Source organism: Phyllosticta citriasiana, assembly GCF_038021145.1.
Source record: "Phyllosticta citriasiana strain CBS 120426 chromosome Unknown IWZ02scaffold_15, whole genome shotgun sequence".
NCBI lineage: Eukaryota > Fungi > Ascomycota > Dothideomycetes > Botryosphaeriales > Phyllostictaceae > Phyllosticta > Phyllosticta citriasiana.
This window is the reverse complement of record NW_027117292.1, coordinates 191,443-209,070: the sequence shown is the minus strand read 5'-3', so window position 1 is coordinate 209,070 and position 17,628 is coordinate 191,443. Positions and strand designations below refer to the sequence as shown.

Below are 17,628 nucleotides of genomic sequence, written 5' to 3'. Positions count from 1 at the left end.
CTTTTGGAAAACCAGTGTTTGTTCAGTCAGTGGCTGCTCGAAGCTGTTGGAGGACTTTGTGATGCTATCTCCTCCCACTAGAAGGACCTGGCCTAGTTTCGGCTCCGACCTCGCAAGAGCCATATACAGAAAGCCAGTGGTGGTCATGTGTGAAGAGAGCCTGCAACAGCCATTCATTCAATTCTTGTGCTGCAGATCGCAGCTCCTCATAGCACAGGTCTTGCTCGTTCAGTCCATTTCTGCATTTACGATAGCTTCATGAGGCCCTCTTGTCACAGTTGGATTGAAAGGGTCAAAAGGACGTGCAATAGGGGCGGGTCGATTGTCCCTTTCCACCGCGGTCGACAGAGACGAAGACGAATAGCCGCAGCAATCGAAAGCCTCCCATTGGAGCTTCTCTGGATTGTATTCGAGCAACTGGCCTCCCAAAAAGTATTTCTGAACCTCTCGAAAACTTCAAAAGCCCTCCGCTGGGCCGTGGAGCCGTACGTGTACGCCAAAATCGCCATCCGCGAAAGAGGGGGCTCGGATTCAGATGTCCACCGAATTTCCCACGCTCAGTCGAGGCTGCTCTTGAAACAGTTGCGGCTCCATCCGCAGCTGGGCAAGCGGGTTCGACAACTCTCCGTGATGAGCCCTTCTTGTGGCGAGGATCCCAAGTCGTGGTGCGACTTTCTCCCCCTCCTCTCGAGGACGCCGAAACTGCAAAAGCTGGATGTTTGCTGGCAGGCCCTCAACGTTCTGTGGTTGTTTCGATATTGCCAGCGCAGAAAGAATGCGCGACCACCGTCATCATCTTCGCTTGCTAGTCCCGAGGGCGTGTTTCCTCATGGATTCGATTTCCTTTCCGACTTGAGCGTTGGTCCTGGGGTTCACGACCCACGGACGGTTCGGATCGAAAGGCTAAGTGACTTTATTCCCATACTCCGCCTGACTGCGCTTTCGAAGTTGACGCTACATTCGTTTGGCCTGATTAGTACAGGCAAGGAGGACTTCCGAATGCCGGAGCTCAGTTCAGGAATTCGGTCTTTGATCTTGGTGGACACGACTTTTTCCGGGTTTTCGATACGTTTTGACCCTGGAAGATCTGCCTCCATTCCCGGTCAATTCATTGTGCTTGAGCCTGCCATGGAGCCCTTCCTCGGCGCTATCAAGAAGTTGAAGGAGTTTACATGGCTTTACAATCCCATACTCTTCTCGAAGCGCAAGTTTGATTTCTCAACGCTCTCGTCAGACCTGCAATGCCACGCCGCCACCCTTGAGCGATTGAAAATCGACTCTTCATTCTTTCGTCAACACCAAGTCCAGCGGATCGGTTCACTCGAATGCTTCACCAACCTCACTTCCTTGACTTTGCCGCATGGAGCACTGATCGGCGAGCAATTCCTGCCCCTCGAGCACGCATTCGAAAACGAACAGACTGCAATCGACGTGATTCCATCAATTCTTCCTCCAATGCTGCAGGAGCTCATCATCTGCCCGTCCGAAGGGTATCTCGAGCCCGCGGTCCGCCTTGCAGTGTGGTTGGAAGAGAAGCGGCGCCACGAGTCCTGCTTCCACGCACCGGAGAACCTTTGGATCGGATTCCGTAGCAAGCGATACGGCGAATACACAACTTGTTACATCTCTGACACGCAGGAGACCGAGAAGGCCTTTGTGGATGAAATGTATCTTGAAGAGATTGCGCCTATGCCGTACGGTGATGACGACAGGTTTTCTTTTCGGTCGTTGAATGTGACGGTGGCGCTACGGGTTGTGCCTGAGACTTTCAGAAGTTATGTCGGACATTTTATGAAAAAGTACCATGATCACATGAGAGATGTCTTGGAGGAGTCTGCGGATTCAGAAGCCTCGGAGGACTCTGAGGGCTAAGAAGATTCAAGAGACTGGGACGACTTGGGAGACGGAGGAGATGCAGGGAATTCAGGAAATGTATCTTGTTTTAGCATTTGGGTTCGGGTTTCCTTGTGGAAAAAGGGTGGTTTTCCTCGAGAAATTGATGTAATGTTGACTCAATATGGCTCTTCAGTGTCCGTAGTGTCACCAGCTATTCTTGCAAGGCCACCAGCTCCTCCGACTGCCAACTCCCGTTCAAAGGCACCTGACGCCCAGGTTTGGTGATCCTTGGGAGAGGACGAAGTGTCTCTTTTCCGGTCGTGCTCTTGCCCTCCACCCCTCCCAGCACTTGATTCCATCTCTCCAACTCTCTCCTTGGTCGACGTCACTGGTTTCCGCACTTCTCTGGCCTCCAGCTCCACTGGCAACGCTACGCCATCTTTTTCCGATGCCACTCTTGCATGCCTTGATCTACATGACCAATCACAGCTTGTCGGATGGCAGTATCCTCCATCTGCGCTACCCGAGCCACGACCCCATGTCATGTCGTTCATGCTGCTCCGAGACTCAACTCCACTGCCGCAAGTCCCTGCACCATCCAGACCGAAACGGAGCATTGTCGAGCTGATGGTGGGATGCGCCGACGTGTCTGGTGACGTGTTCATGTTTGGCGTCGAGATGATGGAGCCACCTGCTGCCCTGGGAAAGCCATCGAGTTCAGGTACATTAGATGGCTTTTCTCCGCCTCCATTGGCACCCTCCGTGAAATGGCTGGCTCCGTAGGCTTCTGAAGGGTCTGTCGAGCTGCTCTTCGAAGACTTCTCAGAGGAAAAGAAGTGCATGACCAATGAGCGAGCCCTGGCAGAAGTTGAATGGCTGCGATGAGACTGGGACCTTTGATCTGCGTTGTATGTGTTGCTTTGGATGCACACCTGATTTCTCCTTCTACGTCGGCTCCGGAGACAAAGTAAAATGGTTGCACCGAGCAGCAAGGGCACTGCTATCCCAAGTGCAAGAGCAATGGCTAAGGTCGGTTTCTTGGAAGGAGAGGATTTTTTCTCGTCATGACTTCCATTGAATTGGCAGACCGTGGCTCCTTTGTGGAGGATGGTTGTGCAGTCGGTAAGTGGAATGTATTCCTTGACCGTAGTAGTAGAGACTTCTCCGTCCGCATTCGTCGTGATGGCGACGGAGACTTCAGTTGAAGTAGAAAGAGTTGAAGTGATACTCATTTGTGTTGTGCTTGAGAGAGTTGGGAATCCGACACTTGTGATTGTTGTGATTGGAGACATGGGAAGGTCTCCAAGTCGAATTGTCGCAGGATGCTCGTCATATGCACATTTCCTGAAAGCCTTTAGTTCTTTGACCCTCCCCAGTCCGTTGTTCGCAATTTACTCACCCAGAGTTGTCTCCGTTGCAGCAGAATATACCTTCTCCATATCGCTCTATCCCAGAGTTTCCAGAATCCGTGCTGTTGACACCTGGAGGGTTGCCTAGACGTAGGTGTTAATGCCCTGTCTCTTTTTTATCATGAGGTTTTCAATCGCATAGCAAAAAGAACATCGCACCTACTCCCATCGCAGAACTTTGGACAGGCGTCTGATGCCCAATTCTTATCGGTGCATGTAAAGCGTCCAAGCTGTCTCGTTTCCAAGTTTCGACACATGTAATTCGCCAGACATGCCCAATTCAAAGGGCAGCACATGGATGCTCCATCATGGCTACAAGGACCATCATTCAGCTTCCCGTTCGCGTCCAAACTCAGCTCTCCGTTCGGGTAGTAGCAGTTTTGTCCCAGCGCGACGAGTGGATGGGAAGCTGCGATGAGGATGGATCGAAGTAGGAGGGCTTTTTGGAGCATCGTGTCCCGGTCCAAAGTCCTTGGAAATGCCTTTTGGTGAAAGTATTGAGACTGACCGCGAGTGGGGAGGAAGGTCCAAAAGCTGAGAAAAGAGAAGAAAGCTAGAGGCGAGACGAGATGAAATGAGCGCAAAGGATGATGTACAAGCAAGCAAAGAAACCAGCCATCGTACAGGGTAGCACACAACCACAAACAAACACGACGTGAGAATCGAGAGACGAGCTGGCACGAAAGCGTGTCCATGGCGTCAAGTGACATGGACGCATTCTCCATTCTGAAGCAAACTGGAGCACCCTTTCAGCTTAGCTAAGGTTACATCTCGGGTAGTGGCATCTCGGTGAAGTCAACGGCTGAAGCCGATTTGTTCGCGGCAAGTGATTTGCAAAAGGCGCAGAGAATCGTCCATCTTGGTATTTGAAGCACGTCATCCAATGATGGCAGAGTGATCGGTGACGATGGTGTTGTTGAACTGATTGGAAGGACAGGGAGCCATTCCGCAGTCCGGCAACCCGCAGCTTGCAACGCTCCTTCACGCCACCTTGACGAGTGTTGCCGAAGCGCCTCTCTGGGTTCGATTCTGACTTCTGGCGCTTGTGTCCTCAAGATTTGTGCGCAATTTGGCTTTTGGTGTGGCAGTAGGCACATGTTTGATCTGGAGAGCATGCGGAGAGCAGCGTGCCCTGCGCTTAGAATGGCGACAGGTTTGGATGACCCCTAGACAACTCGACTGGCCCCTATCGAAAATCATCAACGACTGAAAGCCGCTGGAGAGCAATGGCAATTGCGGTTGATCATTCAGCCTGCGAATTCAATCGGTGTGAATCAAGCTCACTCAAAGACGGATCCCTACCTTTTCGGATGCTTTGCAGACGTCGGATGAGAGGCATTCAACAACGGATATGGGACCAAGAAGCAGCCAGGATCAAGCTTAGAGAAAGTTAAGCAATGACCGGGAAACAGTCGAATGCGGAGGTTTTTGAGTTGTGCGCCTTACCCTTTTGTGCCATTTGTGCAAGGGCGGTATTGCTTCCCCACAGCCTTCCTTGCACGCTCCCCTCACCGAGCCCGCTTCCGTTGTGCCGCTAACATGAACGCCATCCTACGATTCCCCGTGAGGGCCTCGGCCGCGGCTCTGTCTTTACTGCTGTTGGGCTGCTCCGGTGTCCGTGTTCATGATAAATGGCGGGATATGCCTCCAAAATTAAAGAATTGTTTAGCGGACGGAGAGATTGCCGATTTCTTATCTTGCGTCTCGACCACTTTTTGAATACTGCAAGGCTTTACTTGTCCATCATGTCTTCAAAAAAGCCTGTCGTGATCTTTGCGCCTGCTGCCTGGCACGGTCCAGACTGCTTCGAGTCCACAATTGACCATCTCTCCAAGGCCGACTACACCTGCGTCAGCTGTAACCTCCCTAGCTTGGGCGCTGAGCCACCGCTCGAGAATTGGGATCCAGACGTCGCAGCGATCCGCAAAACAGTGAAGGAGGTAATTGATACGGGGCGTGACGCTGTTGTCGTCTTCCACTCATACTCTGGGCTTCCTGGCGGAGACGCAATGAAAAACTTGGATCGCTCTTCTCGTGCACAAGCCGGGCAGACTGGAGCAGTGGTTCGGCTCGTATATCTGGCTGCGTTCTTCGCGGATCCGGGCATGGCGTTGATCGATTATTTGGGCGGTCAAGATCTCCCGTGGTTCGAAGTCCGAGTAAGCCGGCCTATGGTCCCTCACTACATCTTACTCTACTGACGAGTCCACAAAGGACAACAAAGTGAGGCCTCGGAATGCCCAGGAAATATTTTACAACGACCTCTCCCGTGCCGATGCGGACAAATGGGCCGCCAAAATCCAACACCACTGCTACCGCACCTTCTATTCCAGAGTAACCTATCCTGCCTTCAAGGATGTGCCGAGCACCTATCTTGTCTGCGAAGCAGACAACGCCATTCCATTGGAAGCGCAGGAGTCGATGCTGGAGAAAGTTGGGAAGGGCAAGTTCGATGTTGAGAGGTGCAGCGCTGGACACAGTCCATTCTTGAGCATGCCAGGACTGACTTCAGATGTCATTCGGAGAGCAGCAGGCGAGGTGACTTTGACTGGTGACTTGAGAAAGGACAGCGTCAATTCGTGACGTTCGTGGTACTCTGCTTGTCTGGATAAATGTGTGGATTTGAAATTGGTGATAGTTCTGAATCGAGACAAACACTCAAAACAACAGGTGAGAAGAGACGAGGAAAGCATTGAAAGGGTAGTAGACCAAGTCAGAAGGCAGGTGCGCATGTTTGGAGATGAAAGTGATGACAAAAGATGGTGGTGAGCGGATCATCGGCGCAGGTCTTGGAGACTTGGCTGGCTACCATACCTAAAAAGGCATCGCATCTTTTCGTCATTGCCAAAGCATCTCAAAGCTTCGCATCGCAAAGACAACACACCTCCTTTGCCAACTCCCCACCACCCGCCTCCTCCTCCACCAAATTCTTGTGCCTCCGTCCGCATCCCTATCCACACACCAACTAGCCGTCTCTCCACACACGCCCATCATGGACAGCATCGGCGGTAGCGAAGTCGCGTCCAAGCTGAACAACCTCTCGCCCGGAGAGATGAAGGAGCTGCAGCAATTCGTCGAAGCCGAGTCGCAAAAGGCGCGCATGCAGTCAAGTGCGTTCCCCCACTGCCCCTCCTCCCGCCCTGTCTCGCGGGCAGAGTTGCAAACAAGATTCAAAAAACCAACCGCTAACCGCTGTTTGTGTGCTTTAGCCGTCCACGAACTCACCAACGTCTGCTTCCGCAAGTGCATTACCAGCAAGATTTCGTCGGGCAAGCTGGACAAGTACGAGGAGCCCTGCATGCAAAACTGTGTGGACCGCTGGATCGACGCCAACCAGACCATTATCAAATCGCTGGAGAACCTGAAGCACTAGATTGGACATTGCAGATTGTACAAGCAAGCGGTGGTTGCACAACTAGCTTGAATGGATATTTAGAAGAGCAGAGCACAAGGATATTGGCATTGAAGGGCGAAGAGTGGATTGATGTTATTGAAAAGCACGGCAAGGCGCCTGTACAATAGACACTGGACATGAAGGCTGGAGATCCCAACTCAAGAAATCACAAAAGTCACATTCAAAAATGGCAACATGCTTCATTGGCAAGCTGAAGCGGGTATCGAAATTTTTTTTTGTTCCCGTCATGACAGTAGATTTGGCTGTTCCGAGCGCTATCCACGAATAACCCAGGGACCGATTTTTCCCGGCGGCGCGCAAAGCCCGTTACAGCCGCTTAAACTCCTGCCCTGTCCTAACTCATGCCCATGACTTAAAGACGCGCTTAGACAATGTTGAGCTTGGAAGCGGCAATGTCGAGAGCGTCGGCATCGGGGGTGAGGCGGACAAAGGCCTTCTTCCTGCCGTCGGGGCTAAAATTTGTCAGTGTGAGCCGTAAGAGGACCGAGGTTTCGAGCATACCGGATCAGGGTGTTGATCTTGACGGTGTCGACGTCGTAGAGCTTCTTGAGAGACTCCTTGATTTGGCGCTTGTTGGCCTTGGTGTCGACGATGAAGACGAGGGTGTTGTTCTCCTCAATCTTCTTCATGGCGCTCTCGGTGTTGAGCGGGTGGATGATGACCTTGGAGGCATCGAGGCGGGGCTCGTGGGGGATGCTCTTGCGGGCGTACTTGGGCGTGCGCGAGAGCTGGAGCGTCTTGGGACGGTGGAAGGACGTGCTAAGGCGAACCTTGCGGACCTTGTGCGAGTTGACCTGTAATGAAAACCAGGCCGTGAGCGATTGGTGCTCACACGCCACTTGAAAGAGTCCTTACGCCGCGAAGAGTGGCCTTGGCCGCAGCAGAGGCCTTAGCGGAAGGCTTGGAGGCTGCGAAATGTTAGCTTTGCCCTCGATTCCTGGTGTCGCGACTGATTTTGGTGGAACTTCGCATGCGTAGCCGAAATGCAGTCGACGCAGAGAGTTTGACACTCACGCTTCTTGTTGTCCTTGGGGGCCATTGCTACTGTCGTTGTCCGGGAAGAAAGTCGTCGGTGATGGGAGCAAAGGGTGGCAAGAGAAATCGAAGTTTGAGTGCCGCGCAGACTCGCTTGCCGTTCCCAAAGGAGCCTAGTGCGCCAAGCCGTTTCAACGACGGCCTTGCGAGCGCATTTCCATCATCGTCTTGAACAGTTTCTACACCCAAGATGCCGTGAACACAAATGGTCGCGTCGAAGCGCAAGGCCAAGGGCCGCACGCCAGGACTTCTCTCGCACACTCGCTCGCCGCACCTCGTCACCAACAAGCCCAAGTCAGGCTTGTCTGCAAAAACGACCGCCTCGATCATCCGAACGCATCACCAACTGCAAAAGGCACATGCGCAGGCCGTGAAAGCAGGCGACCAGGCCAAGGCGGCTGAGATACAAAAGCAGATTGAGGCCAATGGCGGGCTGAAAAAGTACCAAGTGGCCAGCATAACAGGGCAAAGCGCGGAGCGCGGCGGCGACAGCAGTCGAGTTCTGGTCGACTGGCTCAAAGAGCTGCGCCTCCCCGGCGCAACCAAGGCCAAAGACGCGAGCAGCGGCCAGCGGTCTACGCAACAAGCGTACGAAGTCCTCGAAGTCGGTGCCCTCTCGACGACAAACGCCTGTTCCCAGCGGCGCTACCTCTCAGTCACGCGCATCGACTTGCACTCGCAAAACCCGGGCATCCAGCAACAGGATTTCATGGCGAGGCCACTGCCAAAGAGCGACGGCGACCGTTTCGATATCATCTCGCTGTCGCTCGTGCTGAACTATGTGCCGGACGCCGAGGGACGCGGGGAGATGCTCAAACGGACGTGTCAGTTTCTTCGCGCCACATCTGAGCAGGCCAAGGAGAATGCGGAAGTAGAGCGGCGCCCGACGCCGTGCCTCTTTTTTGTCCTGCCTGCTCCTTGTGTCGAAAATTCGCGATACCTCGACCGTCCACGTCTTGCGCGCATCATGGAGAGCCTGGGCTATGTGCTGCTCAAGGACAAGGTGACATCTAAGCTGGTATACCAGCTGTGGAAATGGACAGGCAAGCCGCAGGGCAAGCCTCAAAAGTTTGCAAAGGTTGAGGTCAATCCGGGGGCTAAACGGAATAACTTTTGCGTTGTGCTCAAGTGAGCTAGATTTGGGGTCGTGGCGTGGGCAACCCGAAAATACGTGCTCTATCAAAATAGAAGGAGAAAAAACACCATGACTTTTACATTTTGCTCTGAAAATATTAGTGACCATTTCCACCCTCCTACAACAACTCGAATTCACCACAAAACCCAACGCCAACATCGCCCCGGCAGATCCACGGCACAAAAAGTCGCTTGTGCCGCTGCGTCCTGCATAAAAACTCCCCCATCCGTCAATCAATACGCCGCCTTCCTCCCCCAGTCTCCACAACGCACCATGCGCTGCGCGCCCCGTGCCCCGCCTCGCCTCACGGTGGAGACGGGCGCGGACGGCGTCTGACCTCACGCGATCCTTTCCGGCTGATTGATCGCTTGATAATGGCTGCACGGAGGATCTAGACGCCGCTATATTGGGCAGGGGGGCGGAGATGGGGTTAAGATGTGGCGTGGGAGGAGATGATGATGACGGATTTGAATGATGCTTTTTGTTGGTTGTTGTAGTGGCTCGGTGGGTTCCCTGAGGGGCCTGCCTGGGGGGCGCGCAAGTTTCTGTTACGTAGTCCGAGATGCGGGGGGGGGGGGGGGGGGAGCAATTGTGCTGTGTTTCTATTCTGTGGGAGAAATGTTGGTGCGTATGCAGGTAGGTACAGTAGGTATTTGTTTTGATAGAAATCCATCCGCCAGCGCCGGGCTAATGTGGGTTGAGAGAGACAGAATACGTATGTAGGTAGTGGGAAGACACAGGCAGCGGTAGATAGATACGCAACGACAATGACGGCAAAACAAGGAGTTCAACATACGAGAGAGGAAATACACAACATGGAAGAAACCAAATCGACTCCTTCATCCCATCTTCATGATGACCTCTTTCGGCAAGCACGCAAAGACAGTACTGACAACCGCCATGATGGAGCTGACGACAATCAGAGCCCAATTGCCCCAGCGCTCGAAGCGGCCAATCTCCTTGCCAAACAGCTGCAGATGGAACGCCAGGGGCAAGATGATGCAAATGGTGAAGCACGCGACGGCGCCCAGCAGCGCCATGATGCGATCAAACGCCGGAAAGACGATGGCAATGGCGACGAACGCGATGGTAGTACCGAGGCGGACAGCGAGCTTTTGGATACCGCGGTTGAGTCCGCTAGCGCCGACGAGACCGCTCGTCGCGGGCAACGAGCGCGGGTCGAGGCCGAGGAAGAGCTCCACGGTCGAGATGATGGGACGCGCGTTGAGCGGGATCTTGGTCAGTGGAATGATGGCAATGCCGATGACGATAAGAAACGACAGCGCGCGCGGGTAGCCTGGCGTTGTGAGGATGTTGGAAGTGATTTCGTCGCGCACCGCATCGCCGAACATGAGCAGCCCCACAACGGCCATGGAGAGGTCGAGGATGAAAGTGAAGATGTAGGTGATGTTGACGCCGCGCCGGTACTTGTACTTGTGCCGCATGTCTGAATAGATGTTGGGGAAAACGGAGTGCCCGCCCCATGGCGACATGAGCAATCCAAAGCTGAGTGGCACTGTTGCCCAGCGCTCGGGGAAGAGAAACGTGGTTGCGGGCTCTTGGAGAGATCCCGGTTGATGAGGCTTAATGGCGCCGTCGATGAAAACCATGAGGACAACTGGACTGGTCAGTGAAGAGATCGGTGTGCGTGACGGATGATGACTTACTCCCAAGACAGCATAAAATACCCAGAACGCTGGTGAAGCTGAGTAGACGCAGAGGCAAGAAGCCAAGGGGTATCAAAATGATGCCGCAGACGATTTTCCATCCAATAAGGCCAACGTTGGGAATCAACCCGTTGAGGGTATCCGCGAACAAGACGACCAGCGCAACGCATGTCGCGACGAGCTCGAGCGTAAAAAGAATGCTGACAGCAAATCTCGCGCGCTGTCCAAACGAGACGTATGCCAAGTCTGCGAACGTGATCAAGGAACTGTCAACGTCGAGACATTTGGCCAAAAGCTTGGCCGTATACGAGGTGGTGACGGCCGAAAAGATGAAAAACACAAGGCCAATGATCCAGCCAGAGTACTTGAGGGCTAGCGGGAGACTGAGCAGGCCGACGCCAATGAGAACATTCACCGAGTTGAAAATGGTTTGCGGCAGAGTCGACTGCCCGACTACAACGTTGATGATTTGGCCATCTTCTTCAACCTGCTTCACAAGCAACGGCTCCCGATCCTGCTCGGGCTGGCTTGCGCCCTTGACTTGCTGCTCTTGAAAGAGTCGGCCCGCATGGCGCATAGAAGATTCATTGAGGCGGTCCCTCAGGCCGCTACTGAAACTGGTGCCATAGCTGCCGCCAAAAGGAGAGGATAGCGAGGGCTCAATGGTAAAGATATTGTCGTCGCGCAACGAGCCCGTCCGCGAGGCATTGAGGCGGTCCTGTGGGGTCGAGGTGCTCGTGATGATGCTGGGGAACTGCGAGTCGTCGACGCCGGGGTCGTCTTCGGTCACAACGGCATGGTCGGGAACCCGTCGCGACTCGTTCTCGAATGCGGCGCGGAGCAACGACCGACGCTCTCCTGGAGTCGCCTCGACATCGCCATGTCGTTCCTGGCCGACTTCATCACCCTGATCGGAAAAGCGAAAAGTGTGCTGCACCGGGGTAACTTCGTAGAAACCGGCGGCTCGCTGCCAGGAGCGGGCGAAATTGTCCAAGCTGTTGACTCCACCGGCGGCGCGGATCGAGTTGATGCGCATTGATAGGGAGGATCTGGCGGAATGAGCGGGGGTTTTGATGCAACGGCGATTGAAAAACAATGTCTACCTTCGTTCCCTCAATTGATGGCCGTCGAAGCCATTGTTTTCACGGCTGCGGCCTTGACGGTCCGGCTCTTCGTCCCACTGGATGCGGCTGCTGGTCGTAGAGCCAAAGGATCCGGCGCGGACTCCGTCATACTCGTCCCAGGTAGTGGGTTGCTTGCGGGGGACGTCCATGAGAACAACAACTGACAGGAAAAAGACGAGGACGCGCGGGGGGACAAGAGCAGGAGCAGTTGTATAAAAGCTGCCGGGGTGGTGGGCCGGCGTTGGGCGATAACTACCTAGCTTGGTTTATCTGGTGGAGCTAATGTTTGACACGCGCGAATTAGACGACGCTGGCTGGCGGCGGCGGGATTTATATAGGTAGAGAAGTATAGATTGGAAAGATGGTTATCGACGAGAAGAGAACGATGCGGCGCTCGCATGCACTCCACAGCATTAATCGGAGCCGCGTCCACGGAAGACGTCTGTGATGCGCCAAGGCGCGGGTTCCAGGGATGCTGGGGCAAAATTTTTTGAGCAGGTGTCCAGGCGTGCAGGAAGGATTTCCCTTCTGGTTTATTTCGTCTTGCTAAGATTGTTTTCGGCGTGGTATGGTGTGGCGTGGTGTTTACCCCAGGGAGTGTGCAGTGCAGTGCAGTGCAGTGCAGTGCAGTGGCGGCCAAAGGGTTGGGCACTCGTCGCTTACCCGTCGACTCAGACTCGGTGGATCCGATCCGCATGACGCTGGAGGTGCACAACAAGCGACGGAATAATAGCAGAACAGAGCCCAAAGCACCAAGTTTTGTCCCCTCGTCCCATTGTCCGTCGCCCAACCTTCCTCTCCCTTCCTCCACCATCTCCCCCCCCGTCTCTCGACGCACAGCTCCCCCCTCCCGCAGTCGTCGAGCCCCGTTGCTGGCCCTTTTTGCTCCAGCACCAGCGCATTCGTGTGCCCACCGCGCTGCAAAACTCGCCTCTGCTTGGCCCCGCCGTTCTTCGGCACCACCACCTCCATCATGAGCTCCCAGCAGCAGCAGGCCAACGACGCCGAAAAGAACATCGAAATATGGAAGGTCAAGAAGCTCATCAAACGCCTCGAGGCCGCCCGTGGCAACGGCACCAGCATGATCTCGCTCATCATCCGTGAGTCGCTCCCGCCTCCGCCTCCGCCTCCGCCTCAGCACAAGCGCTGACTGTAGTGCCTCGCAGCCCCCAAGGACCAGATTTCGCGCATCTCCAAAATGTTGGCTGAAGAATACGTACGTCGGCGCTCACACTACTTGCCTGTGCTCCCGCTGAATGCCTCTAGGGTACCGCCTCCAACATCAAATCGCGCGTCAACCGTCTGTCCGTCCTCTCCGCCATTACCTCGACCCAGCAGCGCCTTAAGCTCTATTCCAAGGTCCCTCCAAATGGTCTCGTCGTATACTGCGGTGAAATTATCACTCAGGAGGGCAAGGAGCGCAAGATCAACATCGACTTTGAGCCCTTTAAGCCCATCAACACCTCGCTCTACCTCTGCGACAACAAATTCCACACCGAGGCTCTGAGCGAGCTGCTCGAGTCGGATCAAAAGTTTGGCTTCATCATCATGGACGGTAACGGAGCTCTGTTTGGTACTCTGAGCGGCAACACTCGCGAGGTCATTCAAAAGTTCTCGGTCGACTTGCCCAAGAAGCACGGCCGTGGTGGTCAGTCTGCGCTGCGTTTCGCGCGTTTGCGTGAGGAAAAGCGTCACAACTACGTCCGCAAAGTTGCCGAGTTGGCGGTCCAAAACTTCATCACCAACGACAAGGTCAACGTGGCAGGTCTGATTTTGGCTGGTTCTGCCGACTTCAAGAACGACTTGAACCAGTCGGACCTGTTCGACGGGCGTCTGCAGGCCAAGGTCATCAAGGTCGTCGACGTCTCGTATGGTGGAGAGAACGGCTTCAACCAGGCCATCGAGCTGGCTTCCGAGACTCTGAGCAACGTCAAGTTCATTCAGGAGAAGAAGCTCATCAACAAGTACTTTGAGGAGATTTCTCAAGACAGCGGCAAGGTCTGTTACGGCATCGACGACATGCTCAAGGCCCTCGAACTCGGTGCCTGCGAGACTCTGATTGTCTATGAAAACTTGGAGATCACCCGCTGGACCTTGAAGAATTCCGAGGGCGCCGAGGTCATTCTCCACACCAACAAGATTCAGGAGGACGACCGCAGCAACTTCATGGACAAGTCGACTGGCCAAGAGATGGAGATTGTCGACCAGCAGTCCTTCCTCGAATGGCTCGCCGAAAAGTACCGCGACTTTGGTGCCACTCTCGAGTTCGTCTCGGACCGCTCCTCCGAGGGCAACCAGTTTGTCAAGGGCTTTGGTGGCATTGGCGCCATTCTGCGCTACAAGGTCAACTTTGAACAGCTCGCCGATTACAGTGACGATGACGAATTCTACGATGATTGACGGTTCGGTACCCTCGCAGTGAGCGAGGAAGCTCTCCCAGAGAAGGCTACTCCCGGCACTCTGACGGCTCTTCCTCGCGCCGAGCGTCGCGTTGACGCTCAGGAGCTGGAGAACGGGGTCGCACCGTTTCCATGCCGCTCCATGTTGTAGGGAGTCGAGAAACAAAGACCTCGGTGAGCATTGGCGGCGCGTGTTCCAGGCGTAGCTAATTGATCAGAATGCTCGAGAAAGCATCAGATGAACTAGTCTGGACGGTACTTGCTCGGACTCGTGATACCCACGGCATGGCTTGGAGCCGGGAGCGCGCAGGGCGTCCTCGCTCCAAGACGAAAAGAAGCGGGCAGGTGGCGGATACACTCTCAATGTAGCAGCAGAGGTCTTTTTTTTGATGAACTCGGATTGATTTCAGATTGTTAAGTAGTGATCCAGTGGGTCATGCAATAAAGTGGTGGATTTCCTTGACATTTTGCCCACTGCAGCGCCTCACCGCTCGGCCCGACGCGTTTAGCGCCTCGGGCATTTTTGCACGGTCATCGGTCTCCAAAGGCATCGATAAAAGGCACTCCAAACAGCTGTCATGATATCACGGTCGAATTGACTTTTGGACCCTTCTCTACGACGGCCGTCATGACTCAAGAAACCGTCGCCTTTCTGGGACCCAGGGCTTCGTATACACACCAGGTATTGGCTTTTTGTATTGTCAGATATCCTCTCGCTAGCGCTCTACAACACTATCAACTATTCCCGATTCCGCACCACTAAGAATTTCAGGCAGCACTCGATTCGTTTGACGAGCAAAAGTACAATCTGCGGCCGGCAGTAAACATCGAAGACGTCTTTGCGGCAGTCCAACACGACGAAGCCTCACACGGAGTCGTGCCGGTTGAAAACTCATCCAACGGAGCCGTCATCTTCACGCTGGACCTCTTTGCCGACTTGAAAGACCGATTTCCAGACATTTTGATTTGCGGAGAAGCTTACGTCCGCATTCAACACTGTCTTCTTGGCCGGGCGCCTCCCAAGTCACCGATTGCCAACGATGTCCTCACTTCACCAAACGATTCTGGCGCCGCGACGCCCACGCTGGACACTCCTGACCCCGCAAAGCCGCAAAGCAAGCCGCTGGTCAGCATCAGTCACGTGAAGAAGCTGTACTCACACCCTCAGGCGTGGGGTCAATGTAAAAATTTCCTTAACGCGTATCTCAAGGGCATCGAAAGGCAAGACTGTTCGTCGACGTCGCGGGCAGCGGAGGAAGCAGCAAAAGATAAGACGGGATGCAGTGCCGCCATCTCGAGTGCTACGGCGGCCAAAATGCACGGGCTCGACTTTTTGGCTCAAGGAATCAACGACTTTGACGACAACACGACGCGATTCTTTGTGTTGCGGCGGCGCGGCTCGTCCGAAATGGAGACGCTTGCCGACTCGTTCTCGCCGCGGGAACATGCCGCCGGCGCTTCGGACGAGGATATGGACAACTACAAATCGCTCGTCTCTTTCACGGTCGAGGGAAACAATCCAGGCGCCCTAGCCGACTCCCTTGGCGTCTTCAAGCCATATAAGCTCAACCTCACCAGCGTCAATACCAGGCCAAGTGGCGTGGAAAAATGGAACTACATCTTCTTCGTCGAGTTCCGCGGCAGACGGCTCGAGGGTACGCGCGGGGCCGTCAATGGCGCGCTGAGGGATCTGGGCAAAGTGGCCAAGAGCTGGCGATGGCTGGGTAGCTGGCAGAGCAAGTCGAGCTCGTGATAGAAGTACAGCACTCATACAGAAGCGATGATGGGCGTGCTGAATTGCCATTTCGGGCGACGCGGGGATGGACGGGAATAGGCGGGAATAAAACTGGGTGGGCAATGTTGCCCCAACCTCGGGTCATCCTCCTCGAATCACCACCACCACCACCACCATGTAGGCTCTACTTTCCTGCCTCTGGCAATCAAATCAAGCCAATTCCAAACAATTCAGCGCCCATTTCCGCCATGGTCGTCTTTGCTCCTCTCACACGTCCAGTCTTGCGGCGCGTGCCCGTTGCGCGTTTGTCGACGCCCTCGCGCTGCAACTCCACTTCGAACCTCAGAGATACGCTTTTCCCGCTTCGTCTGCCTCCCGTATACTCCGACTTGACGCCATCCTCCTCTCACGCCCTTGCCATCACGCTCTCGTCTTTTCTTCCCGCCGAATGGACCCTCAAGAGCCCTGTCGCGGCGCTGCCTCGCAACAACGCCGGCGCCCCCGCCTTGCCGCCACCTTCGCCCTCGCTGCCGCTGGCGCCCACCCACCATCTCGTCTACTTCAACCCAGCCCTTCCCGCCGAGCATTTGCTTCCAGATGGCACGGACCCGCTGCAAAGTCCCGGCGAGCAGTATCCGCGGCGTATGTGGGCAGGCGGCTATGTCCGCTGGGGCGACCGCCCAGTGCCGCTGGATGGGAAGAGGTGGGTTTGCGTGGAAGGGATCAGAGACGTGACGATCAAGGGGCGCGAGGGCGAAGAAAAAGTGTTTGTGGGGATCGAGCGGCGCATCGGGCAGCCGGAACGGAAGCTGTGGACGGAGGATGAGGACGACTGGGGCGAGGCTTGGTTGATTGAGAGGAGAAACATTGTCTTCATGCGTGGACGCAGCCCAGAGCAAGCAAAGGCGGAGGTCAGCAAGGGCGGAAAGGTAGTGAAGCGTAGGTTCTCTCCGAAGACAAAAACGAACTAAGGAATGACGATGGTGACAGCGCTACACGCCCCCGACTTCTCGCACACCATCGTCCCCACGCCATCCCTTCTCTTCCGATACAGTGCCCTCACCTTCAACGCCCACGCCATCCACCTCGATCCGGCCTACTGCCGCGACGTCGAGGGCCACCGCGACCTGCTCTTCCACGGTCCTTTGTCTTTGACCTTTCTCACCACGCTCGTGCACAACAACATCGAGCCCGGCAAGCGCATCGTGTCCATCGAGTACCGCAACGTCGCTCCACTGTACTGCAACGAGCCCATCAAGTTTTGCGGACGCAAAGTTGAGAAGGGAAATGGTGACCTTGAGAGGTACGACGTTTGGGCTGAGACGCCTGAAGGTGGGTTGGCGGTCAAGGGAACGGCGTGGACGACATAGAATGTGGTAAGGTGCCGATGAAGAATGCGAACGGCTTGATCTAGCGGCAAAAGGAACGAAGAGTGGTGAAGAATGAAAACGTCATGCCTATCGCCTGCCACAGAGCAGTATTTTCCGGAAAGCCCAAATTACTGACCTATATATTTCAAAAGAGCGGCAAAACTTTCGTAGTGACTATTGCGGTCACTGCACAAATTTTGACCGTGGGTGTGCTTTGATGAAGAGTAAGCCCCTGTTGCCTACAAAGGGTACAGGAAAGATTTGCTCTCGGGTATGATTCGCATTGTTTTGCACTTCTTTTTCGCTACAAAAGCTTGGGTGGTCGTTTTCGCTACGTTAATTCGAATTTTGTGTGTCTTTGAGCGAAGTCCTTCTGACTTTCAAATTCGACTGAGTCCGGTGGAACCTCAAACTCTTGAAGTCTTGCCGACAACAACCTTGAATTTTATAGCGAATCTTTCGACATACCTTTGCGATTCCGGTGTACATTGCCGATCAGAACC

At 54.6% G+C, this 17,628-nt stretch overlaps 10 protein-coding genes across 10 annotated transcripts; 7 read left to right on the top strand and 3 right to left on the bottom strand.

The window, feature by feature from the left end:
* The first annotated feature begins 34 nt into the window (after positions 1-34).
* IWZ02DRAFT_86110 (uncharacterized protein) lies at positions 35-1,942 on the top strand. The gene has a single exon (XM_066771325.1). The coding sequence runs from the start codon at positions 259-261 to the stop codon at positions 1,870-1,872; it is 1,614 nt and encodes a 537-aa protein (XP_066618929.1). The 5' UTR covers positions 35-258; the 3' UTR covers positions 1,873-1,942.
* IWZ02DRAFT_86100 (uncharacterized protein) lies at positions 1,943-4,331 on the bottom strand. The gene is made up of 3 exons (XM_066771324.1): positions 3,409-4,331; positions 3,236-3,329; positions 1,943-3,180 (listed from the first exon to the last, which is right to left on the bottom strand). Exons 1-3 carry the CDS (start codon positions 3,968-3,970, stop codon positions 2,013-2,015), a joined length of 1,824 nt encoding a protein of 607 aa, XP_066618928.1. The 5' UTR covers positions 3,971-4,331; the 3' UTR covers positions 1,943-2,012.
* Positions 4,332-4,990: 659 nt separating this feature from the next.
* IWZ02DRAFT_384581 (Alpha/beta hydrolase fold-1) lies at positions 4,991-5,828 on the top strand (the record flags this gene model as incomplete). Its single annotated transcript, XM_066765345.1, has 2 exons — positions 4,991-5,398; positions 5,451-5,828. The coding sequence occupies 2 exons, from the start codon at positions 4,991-4,993 to the stop codon at positions 5,826-5,828; spliced, it is 786 nt and encodes a 261-aa protein (XP_066618927.1).
* Positions 5,829-6,084: 256 nt separating this feature from the next.
* Positions 6,085-6,819, top strand: IWZ02DRAFT_426182 (Tim10/DDP family zinc finger-domain-containing protein). Its single transcript, XM_066765900.1, has 2 exons — positions 6,085-6,355; positions 6,455-6,819. Exons 1-2 carry the CDS (start codon positions 6,238-6,240, stop codon positions 6,616-6,618), a joined length of 282 nt encoding a protein of 93 aa, XP_066618926.1. The 5' UTR covers positions 6,085-6,237; the 3' UTR covers positions 6,619-6,819.
* Positions 6,820-7,727, bottom strand: IWZ02DRAFT_461662 (60S ribosomal protein uL23). The gene is made up of 4 exons (XM_066768228.1): positions 7,675-7,727; positions 7,516-7,568; positions 7,162-7,454; positions 6,820-7,112 (listed from the first exon to the last, which is right to left on the bottom strand). The coding sequence occupies exons 1-4, from the start codon at positions 7,697-7,699 to the stop codon at positions 7,025-7,027; spliced, it is 459 nt and encodes a 152-aa protein (XP_066618925.1). The 5' UTR covers positions 7,700-7,727; the 3' UTR covers positions 6,820-7,024.
* Positions 7,728-7,870: 143 nt separating this feature from the next.
* On the top strand, positions 7,871-8,932 carry IWZ02DRAFT_461660 (putative methyltransferase-domain-containing protein). The gene has a single exon (XM_066768227.1). The coding sequence runs from the start codon at positions 7,901-7,903 to the stop codon at positions 8,825-8,827; it is 927 nt and encodes a 308-aa protein (XP_066618924.1). The 5' UTR covers positions 7,871-7,900; the 3' UTR covers positions 8,828-8,932.
* A 473-nt stretch (positions 8,933-9,405) lies between these two features.
* IWZ02DRAFT_461658 (transmembrane amino acid transporter protein-domain-containing protein) lies at positions 9,406-12,234 on the bottom strand. The gene is made up of 3 exons (XM_066768226.1): positions 11,601-12,234; positions 10,498-11,546; positions 9,406-10,448 (listed from the first exon to the last, which is right to left on the bottom strand). The coding sequence occupies exons 1-3, from the start codon at positions 11,768-11,770 to the stop codon at positions 9,670-9,672; spliced, it is 1,998 nt and encodes a 665-aa protein (XP_066618923.1). The 5' UTR covers positions 11,771-12,234; the 3' UTR covers positions 9,406-9,669.
* Positions 12,235-12,594: 360 nt separating this feature from the next.
* Positions 12,595-14,021, top strand: IWZ02DRAFT_471791 (eukaryotic peptide chain release factor subunit 1; the record flags this gene model as incomplete). Its single annotated transcript, XM_066768903.1, has 3 exons — positions 12,595-12,721; positions 12,788-12,837; positions 12,888-14,021. 3 exons carry the CDS (start codon positions 12,595-12,597, stop codon positions 14,019-14,021), a joined length of 1,311 nt encoding a protein of 436 aa, XP_066618922.1.
* A 301-nt stretch (positions 14,022-14,322) lies between these two features.
* On the top strand, positions 14,323-15,879 carry IWZ02DRAFT_85887 (prephenate dehydratase). The gene is made up of 2 exons (XM_066771322.1): positions 14,323-14,702; positions 14,793-15,879. The coding sequence occupies exons 1-2, from the start codon at positions 14,649-14,651 to the stop codon at positions 15,771-15,773; spliced, it is 1,035 nt and encodes a 344-aa protein (XP_066618921.1). The 5' UTR covers positions 14,323-14,648; the 3' UTR covers positions 15,774-15,879.
* A 46-nt stretch (positions 15,880-15,925) lies between these two features.
* IWZ02DRAFT_408615 (uncharacterized protein) lies at positions 15,926-17,119 on the top strand (the record flags this gene model as incomplete). The annotated part of the gene is made up of 2 exons (XM_066765694.1): positions 15,926-16,694; positions 16,728-17,119. Coding segments are annotated over exons 1-2 (1,083 nt in total), but the record flags the coding sequence as incomplete, so codon positions are not given.
* Between the last annotated feature and the right edge of the window lie 509 nt (positions 17,120-17,628).